The sequence below is a fragment of the Argopecten irradians genome, chromosome 5 (genome assembly GCF_041381155.1).
Source record: "Argopecten irradians isolate NY chromosome 5, Ai_NY, whole genome shotgun sequence".
Taxonomy (NCBI): domain Eukaryota; kingdom Metazoa; phylum Mollusca; class Bivalvia; order Pectinida; family Pectinidae; genus Argopecten; species Argopecten irradians.
Genome location: NC_091138.1, coordinates 48,718,457 through 48,737,486, shown reverse-complemented (window position 1 = coordinate 48,737,486; position 19,030 = coordinate 48,718,457). Strand labels below are relative to the sequence as shown.

The 19,030-nt window shown below is 35.4% G+C and overlaps 2 protein-coding genes across 2 annotated transcripts in view; one reads left to right on the top strand and one right to left on the bottom strand.

Moving 5' to 3' along the window:
• Positions 1-19,030, bottom strand: part of LOC138324112 (kinetochore protein Nuf2-B-like) — a 237,268-nt gene that overhangs the window by 109,995 nt on the left and 108,243 nt on the right. The window lies entirely within an intron of this gene.
• LOC138324105 (trypsin-like) lies at positions 91-17,165 on the top strand. The gene is made up of 7 exons (XM_069269174.1): positions 91-223; positions 3,119-3,504; positions 4,385-4,485; positions 11,396-11,679; positions 13,883-14,049; positions 16,211-16,271; positions 16,858-17,165. The coding sequence occupies exons 1-7, from the start codon at positions 139-141 to the stop codon at positions 16,983-16,985; spliced, it is 1,212 nt and encodes a 403-aa protein (XP_069125275.1). The 5' UTR covers positions 91-138; the 3' UTR covers positions 16,986-17,165.

Sequence of the window (19,030 nt, the reverse complement as noted above, 5' to 3'; positions counted from 1 at the left end):
CCCCGATAAGTCTGTCAGTAAGAGTGACATTACTGGAAGCACGCCTAAATAATGCTAATGCGGTATAGCTAAATAGCAATGATACCGAATTGCCATAATTGAAAAAATCGCCGAATCGAATCCCCGTGTCTCCCGAAGATGATTATTTTTACTGGATATACACTACTCATTTGCTTACAAACTGCGTCCGGACGGTCATTCCATATACCACATATATATACAGGTTTGATATCTTTGCTTAACTGGTTGAAGTATTTAATATATTTTATATGTATTTATATTTATTTGTTTTCCTCTTGGATGAAATTCTGTCGACAACTAATATATTGAAAGAAGCGCTATTGAAAGAACATACTGACGATAATCTGCTGATAGCATGATTAATGATGTGATTGCATGATATCAACCAATCACGAATCAGAAGGCGAAGAATCAAAACGGAAAGTTCAGAATGAATGAATGAATGAATGAATGAATGAATGAATTGAATGAATTAAATGAATGAATGAATGAATGAATTTGATGAATGAATGAAGAAACATTAATCACTTAGTTTACCATATGTAATGTGTAAAGATAAGGAGGGATTGTGCTCAGCAAGGCAAATATTATTTCAAAAATAAAGTTTTTTGATACTATGCAAAAACGTCAAAATTTGGTAAATGCGTATGTACTACTAATATGATATGCCAACTATAAATAATATCTCTCTTTTTAGCGATGTTCAAATTGTAGAAATCTTTATGTGATATTTGCGCTTAAAAACAATTTCACCCCAGTTTATCTAAAGTAGGTCTAGAATATTTTCTTGCGCGAAGACCGATATTAATCTAGACAAGTTCATAGGCAAATAAAAAACATTTTTAAAGTAGTTTAATTGTGTCGAACTTTAGAAGAAATTAACATATATATATGTTTGTATGATGCGTGCAGGTTTTTACTATACACAATGGAGAGGGATAACTATATAATGCTTAATCATCTTCATGTATTTTGGTAGATGGCAGCATATGATGTAATGGTGATGTCAATAAAGTTTGAATTTAATTCAATTTAATACATAGATTAACAAATTGCTTTTCACAATGAAATATTTAGTATACTTCAAAAGAGGAAAACGAGAGTAGGGAATATTCCTTGCCATAAATATGTTTATTTCTTTCTAAAATGAAGAAATATGAATGAAGTATTGATTGTTGAAGTCTATCATTCCGTCTTTGAATATTACAGAGTTAGCTCCATTGCGGGTATGTATCGATTGTTAGGCCATTGCTTTGTGAGAGCAATTCACGTCGTTTTCTTCGAAAAGTATGACGTTACGCTCGCAACTACACGACGTCACAATCAATACCTACCCACAAGTGCAGAATAAGCTCTACAAAATAATGACAAGGAAATATGATCCACAGCGTCCAACAGGAACAAAAACAATAAACAAAGACAGTGTCAGAATATCCAAACCGATTCATTTATCGAACCGTTGATATATAATGTCGTCCAAAGACTAGACCGCTATTAGAAGATTTTGCCCCTTGTATATTAACTTAATAGACTTTAAATACTGCATGGTTACTAATAATCGCGGATTCATTGATATTAGCAAATTTTGAAACCTCGCGGAAATTTATCAAAATCATGGTTTTACCTTTCGAAACCTGTCGTGTGAATGGTGCATTTGATGGCTAAATATATGATTCTCGAAGATAATCCCTCGGGAATAAGTTTCAAAACGTAACTCGGGAAACTTAACATTGTACTAGTATTTTTAATCAATTCAAGTAAGTAGTTATAGTGCAACTCAAAACAAAGGAAATTCATTGACTTTCTACAGTCAGTTAAATCGATGTATCTGTGTATAACTGTATGGATTCTCATCTAAATATGCTCCAAAGCTGATAGAGTTTAAATAAGATAGCACATGGATGATATTTGGTGTTAAATCGTATATGTATTATTTTATATGTCTAATATTTATATTCTGAGTGTTTCGTCACTATATGAATCAACCAACTGAAGAAAACAAACATTTGCCTATGAAAACATTATGAATACAATATGAATACAACGATCCTCGTGCATCGATCAGCTGATTTCAAACTATGCGCCAGTTTCATATCAATAAAAAATAGTCCCCCACAATATTTTAATGTATAATATCTGATGTGTTGCTTCTTGGTATAGAATCAACTTAAGGTTTACTGTAATAAGTCAATCAAATCTTATTTTAACTATAATATTTCTTGTTTATCGTTTGTCATTTGCAAAAAAAGGTCGACCGGAAGGCGGAAGCTTGAAAACACGACGTTGTAGAACGACTTCGTCATCCAGCTGTTCCATTAATTTCGTTTCTCGTCATTTATGGGTGTCATAGTTTTAAATATAATATAAAAACCTTTCAATAATTTTTATATTCATAAATTATTCAAATGTAAATGTATGAATTGAATGTATTTTTCTAATTTTCATAGCGGCTATGAATAGCAGTAGCTATCTACATATTCTCAGAGGAGCGCTAACGTGCTCAACGGGATATGTAGATAGCTTCTGCTATTCAAAGCCGTTATGAAAATTAGAAAAAATACATACACTTGCCCTCCTAAAGTTTTGTAACATATGAAATTCTCTAAAAAAAACTATAAATGAGTAAGAGAAGATAAATAAGTTGATAGATAATATATACTGATGTCTGTATTAAAAAAAGGTTTACACATTTCTGTATTTTATGTATATTTGTAAAACTGAATGTGTAATAGAACTTTTGAAGGGCAGTGTATATATAAAATAACATGTTTGGTTATCTACGCAATCAGTACCTTAATTCATATAGGGCATGATATCATGGATTTTTTCGGGTTGCACTTAATAATTCTAAATATTTTTTTATTAAAGTAAAATAGTACACTATAATTTTCAATGATGGTAATGGTGTAAAATAAGTAACTTTTGTAACTGAAGAAAAACACTAAATCGTCTGCTGTTGTTTTTGATAGTGAAAAAATACCATTTGCCAGCGGTGGAACATCTTTAAAATAAACTAAAATGACGAATAGATATGAGATATTGAAAGAATTCATTTGTACATTTTTCAATATAATTTTAAGAAATAATATATTTTCAGGAAATATTTTTCACCAAGGGTTACATGGACATTCGACTTACAACACACATTTAACCAGCCAGTTGTGGCAGTATTTTCTCAACCATTTTGGTCACAGTTCTCATCAATCAGGCAGTCACTCAACACAGGGTGGCACACATCCACATCTTAATATCACAGCCACTACGACGAAACCGGAAACTCCCAACACGCAAGCACCGGAAGTTGGAACTGACCAATCAGCGACTGCATTGGGGATTGCTGATACACAGCGTTTTGACCGATGGAAAAATCATTGGATACTGAATCATCTATCTTCTTGTGGTGATCAGCCCATAAAACCGTTTTTTCCTATCCATAGAATTATTGGAGGAGATCAGGCTGTTGATGGAAGCTGGCCATGGATGGTATGGTAACAGTGTACAGTAGATTTGTAAAAATTTGTAGAAAATAAGGCACATGCTTTAAGGTCAGATTGACACAATGTCATCGGTTTGATATTAATTATTTTCTAGAAAAATGTTTTACACGTATAATATAATTTTTAATCTACACAACACAATACGGTGTTCAAATCTGAATAGGTCGGATTATTTTTTTTTTTAATTTTTGTGTGTGAAAACCTTGGTAACTAATAGAAATGTTGAAAATTTTTCATGAATATGGTTTAAAACAAATCATCACTGTCTCGATAGCGAAATCTCGTCATGGTTGTTTATGAAACCTATTTCTGCTGCTACAAAATTTCCATCTATTAATCTCGAATCAGCTTTTGTGGATTTCTTTGTGCACATCTGAAGCCTTTATTAAACTAGATCTGCATAGGAAAAATGTTTTAAGGACTATGTAGTTTTTCAAGTTTTGTGTATATATTGAAATAGGAAGTAGTTATATTTTAGAAAATATCAAAGCATATCTTCCTGTACGTTTCAGGGCATCACATAAAATTAAACTTCAGCGCATCGTTATTCGGTCACTGTAATTAAAGGTTATGAAGTGCAATGCAATAAGATAAGTTTGATAAGACTAAAAATGAAAAAAATGTAATTATGAAAAAAAAAATTCTGTATTTGCGTATTAAAGAGTTATCTGCACTTGCGGGTAGGGTGGGTTGTGACGTCATGTGTTTGCGATCGTATCGTCATACATTTCGGAGAAAACGACGTGAATTGTGCTCACAAAATAATGACGTAACAATCGATACCTACCCGCAAAGGAGCTAAGTCTGTGATATGCAAAGACGGGATATTCAATTCTTACTTGAGCCTGAATGTGTTTATGTTACAGGTCTCATTCTTCTCCAAAACATTGAGACAGCATCTTTGCGCTGGGAGTATCATTGATAACCATTGGATAGTGTCCGCAGCACATTGTTTTGTGGAATGGCAGTAAGTTAGCATGATCATCTTCGCGTACTAAACATCGAATATTTGTCACAAAATTTAGAGTACATTCAAAAGTACTGTATACATAGCAGAAACGTATTATTCGGAGTTTGAAACTTCGTGAACTAAAGGCCGAATTTTTATTTGTCAAAAAAACACCTTCAAACGTACTGTATATAGAGCAGAAACGTATTATTCAGTGTTTGAAACTTCGCGTATTAAAGATCGAATTTTTGATTTGTCACAAAAACAGTAACATCTTCAAAAGTACTGTATATATATATAATTATATTTAAGCATTGAAGCCGCGTAGCGGATTCTCACAAAAGTTTGCAAACACAATTTATTTCATACCCCGATGAAATTAAAAAATAGTGACTTCAATACTTATAATTAATTTCCCAGGCTACTTTATAAAATGAAATACATTTACACGTACGATTCCATTGATTTTTTCCAAGGGATTATTTTTTCCAAATCAATACGCAACGTCAATGTTTCTATTGTGACGTCATGATAACGTCGGGAATTCCGCGCCATTCTCGGATTTTTTTTCATCGTGGAATGAAAAAAATGAATAGACCAATCAGAAAGCCTGTAACAAAGAGAAAATTAATTATTTAATAATGAAAACACAGAATCGCAGTATTCATTGTTTGAAAACTAGATATCTATTTTCCTTGAAATAATAAGACTCATATCCCTAACGACACGAAACACGCCCATCCCTGCAATCTCACACCTCCACATCCCCTCCCCTCCCACCACCATATTACTGAACAGATTATACTGAGAACGAGCAAACCAGTCGTTCCATTCACTTATACTGAACAGGAGCAGACTATCACTTTTATAGAATTTATAAATAAATATGTCACGGCAGGGCAGAACCAAGATCCTTTCTCACAGGGGCAATAGTTAACTACAGGACAAAAAGTGAGCTAGGTTTTGTTTTTCTTGTCTAGTTAACCCAAAACTTTCATAGTGTAGTTTTCATTATCACTTTGTTGCGCATTTAAAGCAAGCTGTCTTCAGCGGCATTGTTCAGTGAAAAAAAACCCACTATAAAAAGGCCAAGAGTTCCACTATACACAAATATACCACAACCTCCAAAAGTATATATTAGCATATGCCCCTATATAGTCAATGGGAGGAGAGTTGTGCTCAAATTATCGTAATCGCAATGACGTATGAACACAAACGCAGTGCAGGTTCTCGCTTTGATAAGATTTTGCGTGTTAAGGTAGCTCCATACTTTTGGGAAAACCCATGTCATTTTTTTCTAACAGGTCTTATTTTCTTGCATTTTTCATGTAGATTTCAAATCTGTAAAGATAAATGGGTGTTCTCGAACTACTTTTTGAGATATTTGAGCTTGAAGTATACCATCCATGCAAATTTGCTGGCCAAAAATAGAAAAATTCATAAAATTATGTTTTCTGTAATATTAGGGTAAATGTAGTCTCGATCCTCTTGATTTTTTGTCCTAAATTTCTAACGATAGAACAATATACAAAACTCTTGTATTTTTACAAATGCTAACTAATTTTTGTTATTTCCCAGGACCGTTTCTATACGTAATTATCATGTTTTGCCATATTTTCGCGCGTAAAAAAATCAATGAGTAGGCCAAAAAGGAAATGAAAACCCATGTCAATTTCACAATATTTGTATATGATATGCCCAAGGTAATATATTTTTCAAATATCATATAAAAACATTGGGTCCTCGATCAAAATTTTACAATTTTGTAAGCTTGAAGTTTGTAACTCGCAACCCTACCCCCATTTCATCCAGTGCTAAGATGGGTTATATTTGACTATTTTTAAAAATCATGCCGCAAAAAAAACATTCCACATCAGTTCATACGTTTTTGTGATGTTATACCAGGTTTATGTCTGTTTGTTTTTATGATTTTCTCCAAATTTTGCGTTTAAAGGAAATCCGTATGCGATTTTTAGAGAATTCCGGAATTTCGGTATGGCCGGGTCCCCTCTTATGATTTATAGCGACGAACGGAACTTCCGGTTTTTAAAATCCATTCCCATTTACGACAGGGATCGCAAAAATCTCAGAGACAGCATATAATTTTCAACTGCTTTTATTTGATTTATTTAATGATTTTAAACACTCAATATTATATGTAGACAATTTTCACCTGTTGAAAAAATATCCAAGTGGGGTGTCGTGGCGTATCGGAACCATTCTGGAATTCAAAACAACCTCCGCAACTTCCGGTATAGCGTCATATGAATTGGCGCGATTTTCAAAAGTATGGACCTACCTTAAGTTGAAGGATTGCAAAATAACAATAAAGAGTTTTATTGGATCCAATTCAATATGTATTTAACATCAAAACAAAAGATGTGTTCAAGCATTGTAAAGGTAATTAACAACAAAACGAATCGCTGGTCGGGGTACAGCCTTGGAATGAGGGGTGGGGGCTTTCCTATAGGAATGTTCGGGTCATCATAGTTACATCAGTATGTGTGTACGGTCAAATTCTGGGAGCGTCTTAGCGAACAACAGGTATACAGGTCATGAACAGGTTTCCAGAAAAAAACCCAACATTACAGGTAACCTATTCGAAACAGTATAATCAGCTTTACCCCCGTCTTTACCACAGGGACCTGGCACGATTTTTTTTGTTAAACTAACAGTATACATATATATATATTATAGTATCAAGGGTATGAACTCGGCGGTCTAGAAAAACTGACCTATTTATTTAAAACCGTGATTATTTTAATAAATGGGTTCTATACAACATTGACGGATATCTTACCTTAAAGAGAAATAATTTATGTTTCCATTGAGTGCTTGATGAATAAAATTGGCCAAGTATTGACGAAGTTATGGCTTGATGAATCGGTAAATTTACGAAAAAATTGCTAGGTAGACATTTCCCTGTCCGGTCGAAATGTCGTCTCGGCTCTAATGGGTACCTCAAAAACCAAGCCAAAATCACAAAATCTACGCTTGTGGTGGTAAACAGTACCCATAACTGTATTCATCCACAATCTCCTTTGGAGGTGTCATGACCCGTTGAAACCCCATTTAAACATCGTGTAGCTTACTTACTTTAACCGTGACCGCCATGTTCATTTGTTTTTCGGAACGCTTCTCGAGTTTACCCACAAGCACAACACTACATAATTTGCATAATGTAGTCACGATATGTAAAGTCGAGGAGCGTTCCGAGAGAAAAATGAACATGGCGGTGACGGTTAAAGTAAGTGAGCTACACGATGTTTAAATGGAGTTTCTACAAAGTACGGGTCACGACACCTCCAAAGGAGATTGTGGATGAACACAGTTATGGGTACTGTTTACAACCACAAGCGTAGATTTTGTGATTTTGGCTTGGTTTTTGAGGTACCCATTAGAGCCGAGACGACATTTCGACCGGACAGGGAAATGTCTACCTAGCATATTTGACGTAAATTTCCTGATTCATCAAGCCATAACTTCGTCAATACTTGGCCAATTTTGTTCATCAAGCACTCAATGGAAAGATAAATTATTTCTCTTTAAGGTAAGATATCCGTCAATGTTGTATAGAACCAATTTATTAAAATAATCACGGTTTTAAAAAAATAGGTCCGTTTTTTTCGACCGCCGAGTTCATCCCCTTGATACTATAATATATATATATGTACTGCAGTATACTATTGGTTAAAAATTTTCGTGCCAGGTCCCTGTGGTCTTCATATTTAAAATAGGCCTACCCACAATGCAAGCACTTGTCTATCCTCCGCACTATAAAATAAAAGTAATGACTATGAAGAATTTAGATTATATCGCGTTCGTAGACCGACACATATATTCAGCAGCTCAACGGTCATGCTATCAAAAGGCTATATCAAAGTAACTTTCCTCGTTTAAATATGGCGGCTAGCTCCACTTCGGACCGCATCATTGACCTAACAACGATACAAACCGGTAGTCGTTCCGCTTCGGTTATCTCAATTTTTATTTGAAATGGACAATATTGATATATGATCAAATTGAAAAGGAAAAAAAAACATCTTTTAAAAATAATTGAAAGCTGTCATTGTTATATGTCGCTACATTCAACAACCAGAACTATACTGTATCTACGGCCATCCTGACTACCATAGTTACCTAGCTTAGGAACCAACGTCGTTTTAAATATGGTCACGAACATGTAAAAATAGACATACTTATGTAAAGATATAAATAGAACAGTGTTTGAATGCGTTAAAGGTGGTATGAACGCAATGGGATACATATATATCCTACATACATGTACATGTATAGCGGGCTAGCGCTGCATGTAGAATATGTCTGTACACACAAAAATGTATCTCATTGCGTTCATAGCACCTTTAACGCAATCAAAACACTGTTTAGTCGCTATATAGACATTAACACACGCAACACGTTTCACACAGGGAAGGTCATCCTAATGCTAAGATTTACATTATGTTCCCGGCGGCCACGTCAGCCCCGTTTTAAACCACCGTGGACTAAACGTGGTGACCTCGAGACAGCGTGAGACAACACAGAAGGGCGTGATAGACAAACGTGAGCGGCCGTGCGTGATTACCGTAGATGCCGTGCCAAATTTTTAAACTGTCAAAAAGCTCGCCGGCTCGTACGGCAGTTACGGTACAGATAGTGAACGTCACAGGAATTAATAAAACGGGTTTGACGCAACAAAACGCAACAGCGCATACGGGTGGGTCTCCTAGATCTTCTCTGAACGCCAACATATTTATCAACAATAATAGGTAGGCGTTGTTTCAGGATATACTGTTTCATATAAGTTGTCTTTATTTTCACCTGTTGTGTATTTCAATCAGTATCATAGGTCACATCGATGGTTTTTGGAAAACTTTTTTGACACTGCTTACAATATAATGTAGATTAGTAATTAAAGATAATCAGTGCTTTCACATACATTATTATATACATTGTAAATGCTAAGAACTAATAAAAAGCTATATGGGGATTATGCATTTTGGGTTCCAGATGAAAAAAAAACCCAAAGTCATATTTCAATTTTATCAGAATTTTTTAACGGTTTATCTTTTAATGTAACAGGAATCTGTTCTGACATAGGAGTTTTCCAGGGCTACATTTTTAGCCAATTTTCATTTCTTGTGACCATGCACAGTTGATTTCGCATACATACACCTTTAAATATTTTGTAAGAAGGTGGGAGGAGAAAGAAAGGTTTATAAAAAGTTGATTTGTGTAAAAGTTTGACCCGTTGATTATAGTTTAAATTAGTAATTTACTGAAACCGGCACAAACAAACATTTATATATATATATATATTTTAATTGATAATGATACATTTAAAATATCATTGCTTTTTAATGCTCTATGTGAATTTTAGATATCAAATATTTTTGGAAGTTATTTAATTCTGTAAAAATACTAAATGAAATGATATTGAATTTGTAGACTGTTACTTGGAGTCTTAACCATATTCATTTTACTGTGCATTAAAGGCATACATGTAAATATAATTTTGCAAGATATTTCAACTCCATATATCAACTTATTGGATTTCATTCATACATTCTATGTAATATTTTTTCATAGAAACATGTATTATGTGTATATGTTTCTTGTATTAATTCTAAACATTAATCGGAATAAAAATGTATAATAATCAATATACATGTAGATAAGTATCAACAGGTAGCTTTTACAGGTAAATTTACCTGTTAGGAAAAAGACTATAACCACTGCCAAAACAATCTACCCTTCAGGTAAATCCAAAATGTCGGCGTTCAGAGATATAGTATCATGTACGAGGCCGAAACAGAACATGCAGATGGTCCGTGGTGGAACGGGCAGTAAGCAAGTTCCCCGGAATCTCACGGTGAGTTTTTAACGTCCTGTTGCGTTTTTTCCACGTTTTATCACGGTTGATACAGATTGGCTGCACGTTTTGTCCAGGTTTATCACGGTTTTCACGGCAAGCCAAGGTGGATGATAGCCGTTCCACTGCGTTCTGTCAAGGAACATCACGGCTTGTAACAGTTGAAAGCCCGACGTGATACGGCGTGTTGCGTCATATTACGGCCTTTCGTTGTAAGCAATATATGATGGAATATCATTGTCTGGCCTTGTACATATTTGATACTTCTTGGAATTATTTGCAGTAATAAATAGAAATAGTCATTGTCAAACACATTTTAACCATCAAATTATACCGATTTGAAATCTATAATTACAAAAAGCAGGACGAATAGTTCTATGTTTCATGATATCTCGATATCTAAAGTAACTACATGTATTTCAATGATCGTTTTGAAGAAGCCTAGAGCAGTAGGAAGACATCGGCAATTCTATTGTGGAGTTCTGGAATAGTAAGTGTTGAGCAGTTGGATATCTACCTCCTGTGAAACTATACAATACATTAAATACATAATGATTATATATTACACCAAATATAGTTTAGATTCTCTTTTAACACATTTTGTAATTAAAATGTGTTTTACATGAAATTTTCGGCAATAAATATTTTTCCTTTGCTCCAAAAAGAGCCCGGCATCAGACTATCATCCATAGTTAGCCTTGGCGGACCGTGAAAAACGTATCATTGCTTTACCAAAACGTGTAAAATATAGAGAGAACGTAGTGGTATCCTTGGTAGACCGTACTAAAGCCGTAGTGTACATATAACCTCCGGGAACAGCTCTTCCCCTATATCACGGTCCACAACGTAATCCGTAAAAGACCGTGGCAAATCTTCGCAAGACCGAGCTCAACTTAAATACAAAGAAAAAATAGTCAAAATTCCACGACGTACTACGTTTCGGGCAAACGGGGCTACCATGGTCGCCAGGAACATAGCGTAAACCTTGCATAACTGACATTGGTTGTTAATAGAAGGCTAAACTTATCAAACCATAACGAATAATTGTCTTTATAGGTTAATTCTACACGACATTCCTGACATAACGGATGATATTGAGGTGCGCGTGGGATTGCATAACAACACAGCAAATACTGCGGACAAATATCTGCAGATCAAGCATGCAGACCATATTCTCGTGCATCCATCGTTTGACCTCGACACCCTGGATAATGACATAGCTCTAGTGCGACTTAACCAACCCGTGAGGTTTAATGAGCACGTAAAGCATGTGTGTCTGATCGGGCGTGACGCTCAAGGAACTGATAACTGCGTCATCACTGGATGGGGCAGACAAACACGTAAGTTTGAAAACGATACTCATCACGCGAACAATAACTGGCGATTACCCACGTAAACTTTGTCTAATCGACACACACAATAACATGAAGTAACTTGTTTTGCTTTTGGTGAATGCATAATCAGTTTTTCATTCCATATAGGGCATAGTGCCATGGACTTCTTTATCTTGAAGTGATTTTTTTTCAATGGTGTTAATGGTGTAAACTGTTGTAACTGAAGAAACAAATTCGTTTGATAGAGGAAAACAATATCATTCGTCGGCTGTGTAGCATCTTTAAAAGAACAACCAACTACAAGCCAAAACGTTTAAGTTATTCATGTATGATTAAAACTATCGAATAGTATTTAGTTATTGTCTTTTATAACTAAAGTCAAGGTTCTCCCATAATACCAGAGAGAAAAAGATGGAGTTCTTCAGTTAAACTCTAACCAGGGTAGTCATTTTGAAATAAGGCGCATTTTACAATGTAAAATTCTGAAATTATTATGTTTTTACCTATTCTTTATCAAGTTTCAATCTGGATTTCCAAATTCATATCATTTTTACGTAGGAATAATAACCTGCCAGAAATCATTTTTACTTTTAAAATGCATAATTATCCAGTGAACCGGTTGCCGGGTCAAAATACTGTATAGGGCTCAATACTCTCTCTACAAAGGTCACAATGTCGAACATCAAAACAGAGGAGTAAATATTACAAATCAAACAAAAGTTTTATAACGAAAATGTATCTAAAATTAGTGTTATTAAGAAAAATTAATTTGAATACTTTTTGACGACCTGTTCGCTTTCATCACTATAATGAACTGTTTTATGCGTCTTTTATTTTCGTTTTGAATAGTTCGATTTGTTAATGTTATCTATCTTTTTTGCCGTCGTCCGTCTGTCTTCAATCAACTTGTTCATAACCGCTGACATAAAAAAATTGACATATTTCCATATAAGGTCAAAAACAAATCGTCTATTTAGAGTTAAACGACCGAACCTAATTTTTTACCCCCGATCCTAATTTTCCCCCACTTTTCTACGAAAAAAAATAAAAGTCGGGATTTCGGTCTCAGACTCCGGTTCCAGCCATTATTTTAGAGTGAAAGACACTAAAAAAACCGACCTACCGACCCTATTTTTTGCCAATGTAACGCTTAATTTTCTAACACGAAGTATTGGATAGCAATCATTAGTAGTATCTATATGTGATCGGATTCAAAATTGTACAAATTGTTGATGACCTCTGGTCCTGAGGGTCTGTGGCCAAAGATATCAATTCAGCTATATTCCATATTATGTATTTCCTTTCTTGCACTAGTCGTTGGATAGCTTGTAGCACTACTATGGGATAGGGATTGAAAATGAACAAAGGTTGGGCTAACCCCAAGGATTGGTTTTGTCGCAATCCTATGAAATGACCTTTCTGTAAGTTATGTATATATATCGTTCATATTGTTTATGTAGCATACCTATGTCTTATGGATTCAAAATACATTACAAATAGTTAAGCTGACTACTGGGAGCCTTAGGGGCGGGCTAAAAGAGGTGAATAAAATGGATATCGCTCAAAGTTGGTATGTTCAGGTAACATCCGTATGGGTTGAAGATTCAAAATTGTAGTGTTGAAGCCAAAAGGGTTTCTTTTAAATTACAAATTGATATCTCTCATATGAATGAAGATTAATGAGAGACAGTTTTTGATAATTGAAAACATCATTTTAAACCATAAAATTATTGAGTGGGATTTTAACCCAGGAAAGAATATGATATATGAAATACAAGTTGGTTTTTCACATTTACTTCATGAAACAGGTGGGTGATTAAGGTCAACTTGCTCTCTTGCTTACTTTCGTAGTATTGTTATAAAACTCAATGCCAGACCATGAGAAACAACTGATGTAAAACAGTTCGACACTGAAAAAGAAACGTGTTCGAGAGAATCAAGTTCATATAGGCCTTATATTAGGTTTTCGCTATGTTACCGGCGACCACGGTAGCCCAGTTGGCAGAAAAAGTAGCGCGCAATAAAAATTTGTCCATTTTCTTCTCTGAGTCCATATTGAGCTAGGTCATCCTTAGCTGCAATATTGTAACTCAAAAGACATTTTGACAGATAATGGTGTCGTCTTTCCCAAGGGTATAGTAGGCCGGGTACGTATATTCGTTCTACTGACATAGCTGTTATACCAAACATTTATACTGATTTATTTCAGAGCCAGAAAGTATACCTAAATTTGATCCGTCAGCCTGGCCAAATGTCCTAAAACAGGCCATGTTACCAGTCATTAACCACACAGATTGCAGTAATCTTTACAGAGACAAACTGACCAGTCACATGATCTGTGCTGGATATCTCGACGGTAGCGTGGATGCATGTAAGGTAGGTCTCGACAGTTGATCTTTTTTCCCGAATCTGCTATATCCCTACCTTAGCTTTTTTCTTAAATGTATTAATGAATTTATTGTTTAATGCTTTTTTTCCACTTTTGCAATACATATAATCAAAGGAGCACATTTAAACTCATCACAAAATCGTCGTCAGCATCCGTTCCTAGAAAAGCACTTGGTTCGAACCGTAATCCATTTGTATAGCCAGCTGCCTGATGTTTTCAGTACGTACTCGATTTCCCACAGAATGTATTTTCCATATTTTTGTGAATCATTCATGTTATCGAAATATGTGTTTCGTAAACGGTTTAAGCCATGTATAAAAATCATAATTGAACCTCGACGCACTTTGATTTTTTTTTTAAAGTGGGTTAAAAGATTTATTTATTTACATGCTTAAAATTGACAATGCAGCTAAAGTACATGTATATTAAAGTAAGCGAAAAAAAAATACCTAAATGCAGCTGTGGTGGTATGCTGCAGCCCCGCCGACGTCCTCAGCCGAGGCCTTCCCTCATTGCGTGTTTCGACCCCTAACTCGGTACACTCTCAGGATGGGGGCCCATATGAGTGATGATGGGTCACTGCGCTTCGTTGGTGGGTGTCCAGCTACTGGTGTCCTTCTTCATCCACACCCAGTATGATGATCGCTGCCTTAGGCATCCTCTGCACTGCTGTCCTTCTGATCCTGCCTGATAAACTTAATGCAGATAGCATTCTCCACACAGGCTGTATCCAACCTCAAAAGGGTAGTTCCATGTATGCCAGCCCTGCTTCCTGCATTCCTTCAGCAATGCATCATACTTCGTCCTCTTCCTTTCTTGTGCTTCACTGCACCTTTCCTCCCGTGGGACAGTTGGTTCGATAATGATGATTTTCTTTGTTCCTGGTGACCATAGAACCATATCCGGTCTGAAATTGGTGGGAACAATATCCGGAAAAGTTAATCTCTGGTTGAGATGTACCTCAATCCTTCATTCCCCTCCCTTGCTGATAATTCCGATTGATTTCTCAGATCTAGATGTCCTTGTTTCACCTTCCCTCACAAACCTAGTGTACGTAAGCATAGACCTTGGTTAACTGGACCTGACGCTCTTCCGACGCTCTTTCTCCAAAACATCAGTCAGCTCCCTAAGGACTTTGTTGTGGCACCACGTACATCTCCCCTGTGATAAGACCACATGACAGGAGGTGTATGTTTGGAGAGTTCCTCTCTGTCCACACAGAGGTCACTTTGGTGTTTCTACAAGGTTCCGTCTATGGAGATTAGCTGGTTGTTAGCACATCATACACAGATCGGAGGAGAAGCTGCAGTTAGATTTGCAGGTACTTTCAGATTTCTGTCCAGGATAGAACACGTAGTTCTGTGTCCCACCTTGTCCAGGCCCCCTGAACACCCAGTTCCACTGCTTTGGTCTATCTTCTTTCATCTTCCCTACTTCTTTTCTCCTTCTGTAGCTTCTGATTACCTCTCTGTGACATCAACTTTCTTCCAGAGAGTGTGTTTTGATTTTCCTAGGCCCTGCCTTCCTACTGCGGTTGATCCCACAACATCTTTGTGTCGCAACCGGCTCTCCGCTTCGTCGACTGTCTTGGATGCTGACCACTTTCTATGAAAGACATCGTATACACACACACAAAAATTAATATTGAATGCTCAATTTTGTTAATGGAAACCATTTTCGTTATACAGTGCACTGTCGGAAATCCTAAAATGAATATTGATTTTTCTTCTGGATTAATACGTTTTCAATAATTAAATTCGTTTACCAACTTTTCCATATCCGGATTGCAGGTTATTCCGGACTGTCATTGTTCATATAATCGCGAGTTCACGGTACAGTACAAAGCTCTTGCGATGAACCATAAGATTATTGAACAACATATTTGCGATATACTGCATATTGTAATATTTGCGGGGTTTGTAATTTCGCTAAATTCGCAGATTCATCCAAATTCGCGAAAATTAATATTTCGCTGAATTTATCAAAATCATGGTTTTACATATCAGAGCGATCAAAGGATATAGATATAATCAGCGAAAACAAGCTCCCGCGAAAAAGTTCTGAACAGGAAATCCCGAAATTTTACACCCGCGAAACTTAACAACAATACAGTACTTGAGATCATTGTTTTTGCTTTTCTATCGACAGGGAGATAGCGGAGGACCTCTACTATGTCAGGCCACACAAGATGGGCGATGGGCCATATTAGGTAATCTCATATTTCTTCGTGAACTTTTAAAACCCATTTTTAAAGTATCATTAAGCCTGTGTCCATCACTATGTCTCCTTAAATGCCATTTATCAATTTACCTGGATCAAAGGCCACACAAGATGGGCGATGGGCCATATTAGGTAATCTCATATTTCTTCATGAACTTTTTAGAACCATTTCTGTAAAGTATTAACAAGCCTGTGTCCATCACTTTGTCTCCTTAAACGCCATTTATCAATTTACCTGGATCAAAGGCCACACAAGATGGGCGATGGGCCATATTAGGTAATCTCATATTTCTTCATGAACTTTTAAAACATATTTGTACAGAACGGTTAAGCATTGGCCATCAATATTCGGGTTGAGTTACGCTTATCTTTTCGTGTTTTGATATATACCGGATATCTTGAGAATATGTAAAGTTAGAAAGAGGGGGTAAATTCATATTTTGGATGCCGAAATATAATGGTCGTTTATGGAGGTCAAAACATTTCAAGATTTAAAAATATTCATTTTCTTATAAAACAAATTTTTAGTTTCTGGATTAAAATTTATTTTCTGTTTTCCGACTCGTTTTTTCCAGGAATCACTAGCTGGGAAGGCTTAGACTACAAAGGCTGTTCGGAAAAGAAACAACCCGGAGTTTACACCAAAGTGTCCGGATATTACAACTGGATACTTACTTCCATGTTTTTACACAGACGCAGTTAGGAACTTCCGTCGACAATTGCATTTACAAAGCCATAAACCCCAAACGACGGAGACTGTTACGTCTTCTGACAAGAAGTTTAATTGACGAAGTTAAACAATTATACATGTAACATAAAAAATCTTATTATTGTATATTTGAGTTATAAAAATGTTTTATCAATAAAGAGTGTCGTTACGGTATTATTTTCCTTTCTTTATATATAATTATCATGACAGTACTGTAACTGTAGTTTACACGAAGGGGGAATTTTCGCTAAGTACACAAAGGTTTTTTCTTCGCAAAAATATATATCGCGAAATTAATACCGAAGCGAATTGTTTATTCTCTCATACCTACACGTGTAATTCTGGCTGGTCCAGGGTAATACACTCATGTCGCATGAAGCTGTATTGCGTGGCTACCCATGCAATAAGCCTCGTGACGTTACAGCGTCAACAGATTTACATTTTTCTCTGGGCAATTTTAAAATTATTTTCAGAAAGTAGGTTGGATTTACTTTAAAAGATACAAATAACGGGATTTGCATTAAAAATATCACGTATAGTTTTATACAAGGAGAATTGACTTGCAATCGCATTTTTTTCGAATTTATTTTAAAATGACGAAAAATTCTAGTATTAAAATTGCAATAAAACGTCGAGGTATGAGAGAAAAATAATCTTTCATACGTTGATATGAAGGATAGGGATATTCTATCCACGGGAACACAAAATGCTATAAAACCCTCGGCAAGCCTTGGGTTTTACAACATTTTGTGACCCTCGGGTAGAATATCCCTATCCTTCATAGCTACATATCACGAAATTAAGCGCTCGCAAAAATATACATGTTTACAGTATATAGGGTGGGTGAAACAGGGAGCACAACTGTTGTCCCATGGAAAGGTCGTCGAAAGACCGAGATACCTAAAACCGATCGATTATTTAGCGGGGATGGCATTTTCGTTATTTCTCGGAACACTGATGCGATCAAGAACGTTTAATACGTAATATATCGGGTATTTGCTATTGTCTTACTGTCAATCAGGTTAGGACATCCGTTAATTGGATTGTGATTTGAATTATGGAAACCCCGTGCATCTATGCTCTAGGTTTTTTTTATTGTCACCTCCATTTTTAAAATGAAGATGTAAAAGCAAATGGAAATAAAATATCCTTGATCATACCTAGGAATATATATTACATATATGTCGTACACAGGTAAAACAATAATGGAAGTTGACTTATTCAGAAACAAAAATGGTTCTAAGAAATATTTCAACTAAAGATTAAGGACGTATATGAATCACTTATAAATCATTGTAAAGATTAAACCTTAAAATTTTTTCCAGTCTAGTACTGTAATTACGGAATCGGGGCATATAGCAATCTCCCGTAATTTCTAAGGTATTAGTAAAAATTCTAAGCATGTGTTTTCACCGTTTCGAATATAATCATGTATAGTCATACTAGTCCGCTAAACCTGCCTATATTATTAGGCTTTTTTATTTTTATTTTTTTTTGCCTACTATATATTAGGCAAAAAAAAAATTAAGCAAAGCCTAATAATATAGGCAGGTTTAGCGGACTAAGTCATACAAGAAGGGTTACAGCATTACCACACTAAATATACTTATTTAAATATCACTAAGTATATTTTTGAAAAGGTACAAGATATTTTCTCTATTTATAATGCCTGTATACAAATAATTTCATTTTTCATTTGAACAGTTACTCTTTGGATTATACGATAAATTTTCATATATCATGCTATTAAATCTCGGTATGATATACAAAAGGATCGATAATGAATATACTATTTTAAGGATTTACTCTCGTTCTGAGGTTATCATCCTAAATATATTCACATTTTTACACATAGCTGCGCTCTTCTGAGGCTTTGCCTTAAATTCATATTAGAAATCCTGAGTTTAAGGTTCGTTTAAAAATGCCCTGTTTGTTATCTAAGATTTCTAAGGCCTTATTTTCACAAATCTACTGTAGCCATCCGAGTCTGATGAAACGTCTGACAGATCATGACCTCGAACAATAAAACGTTTTGCTGA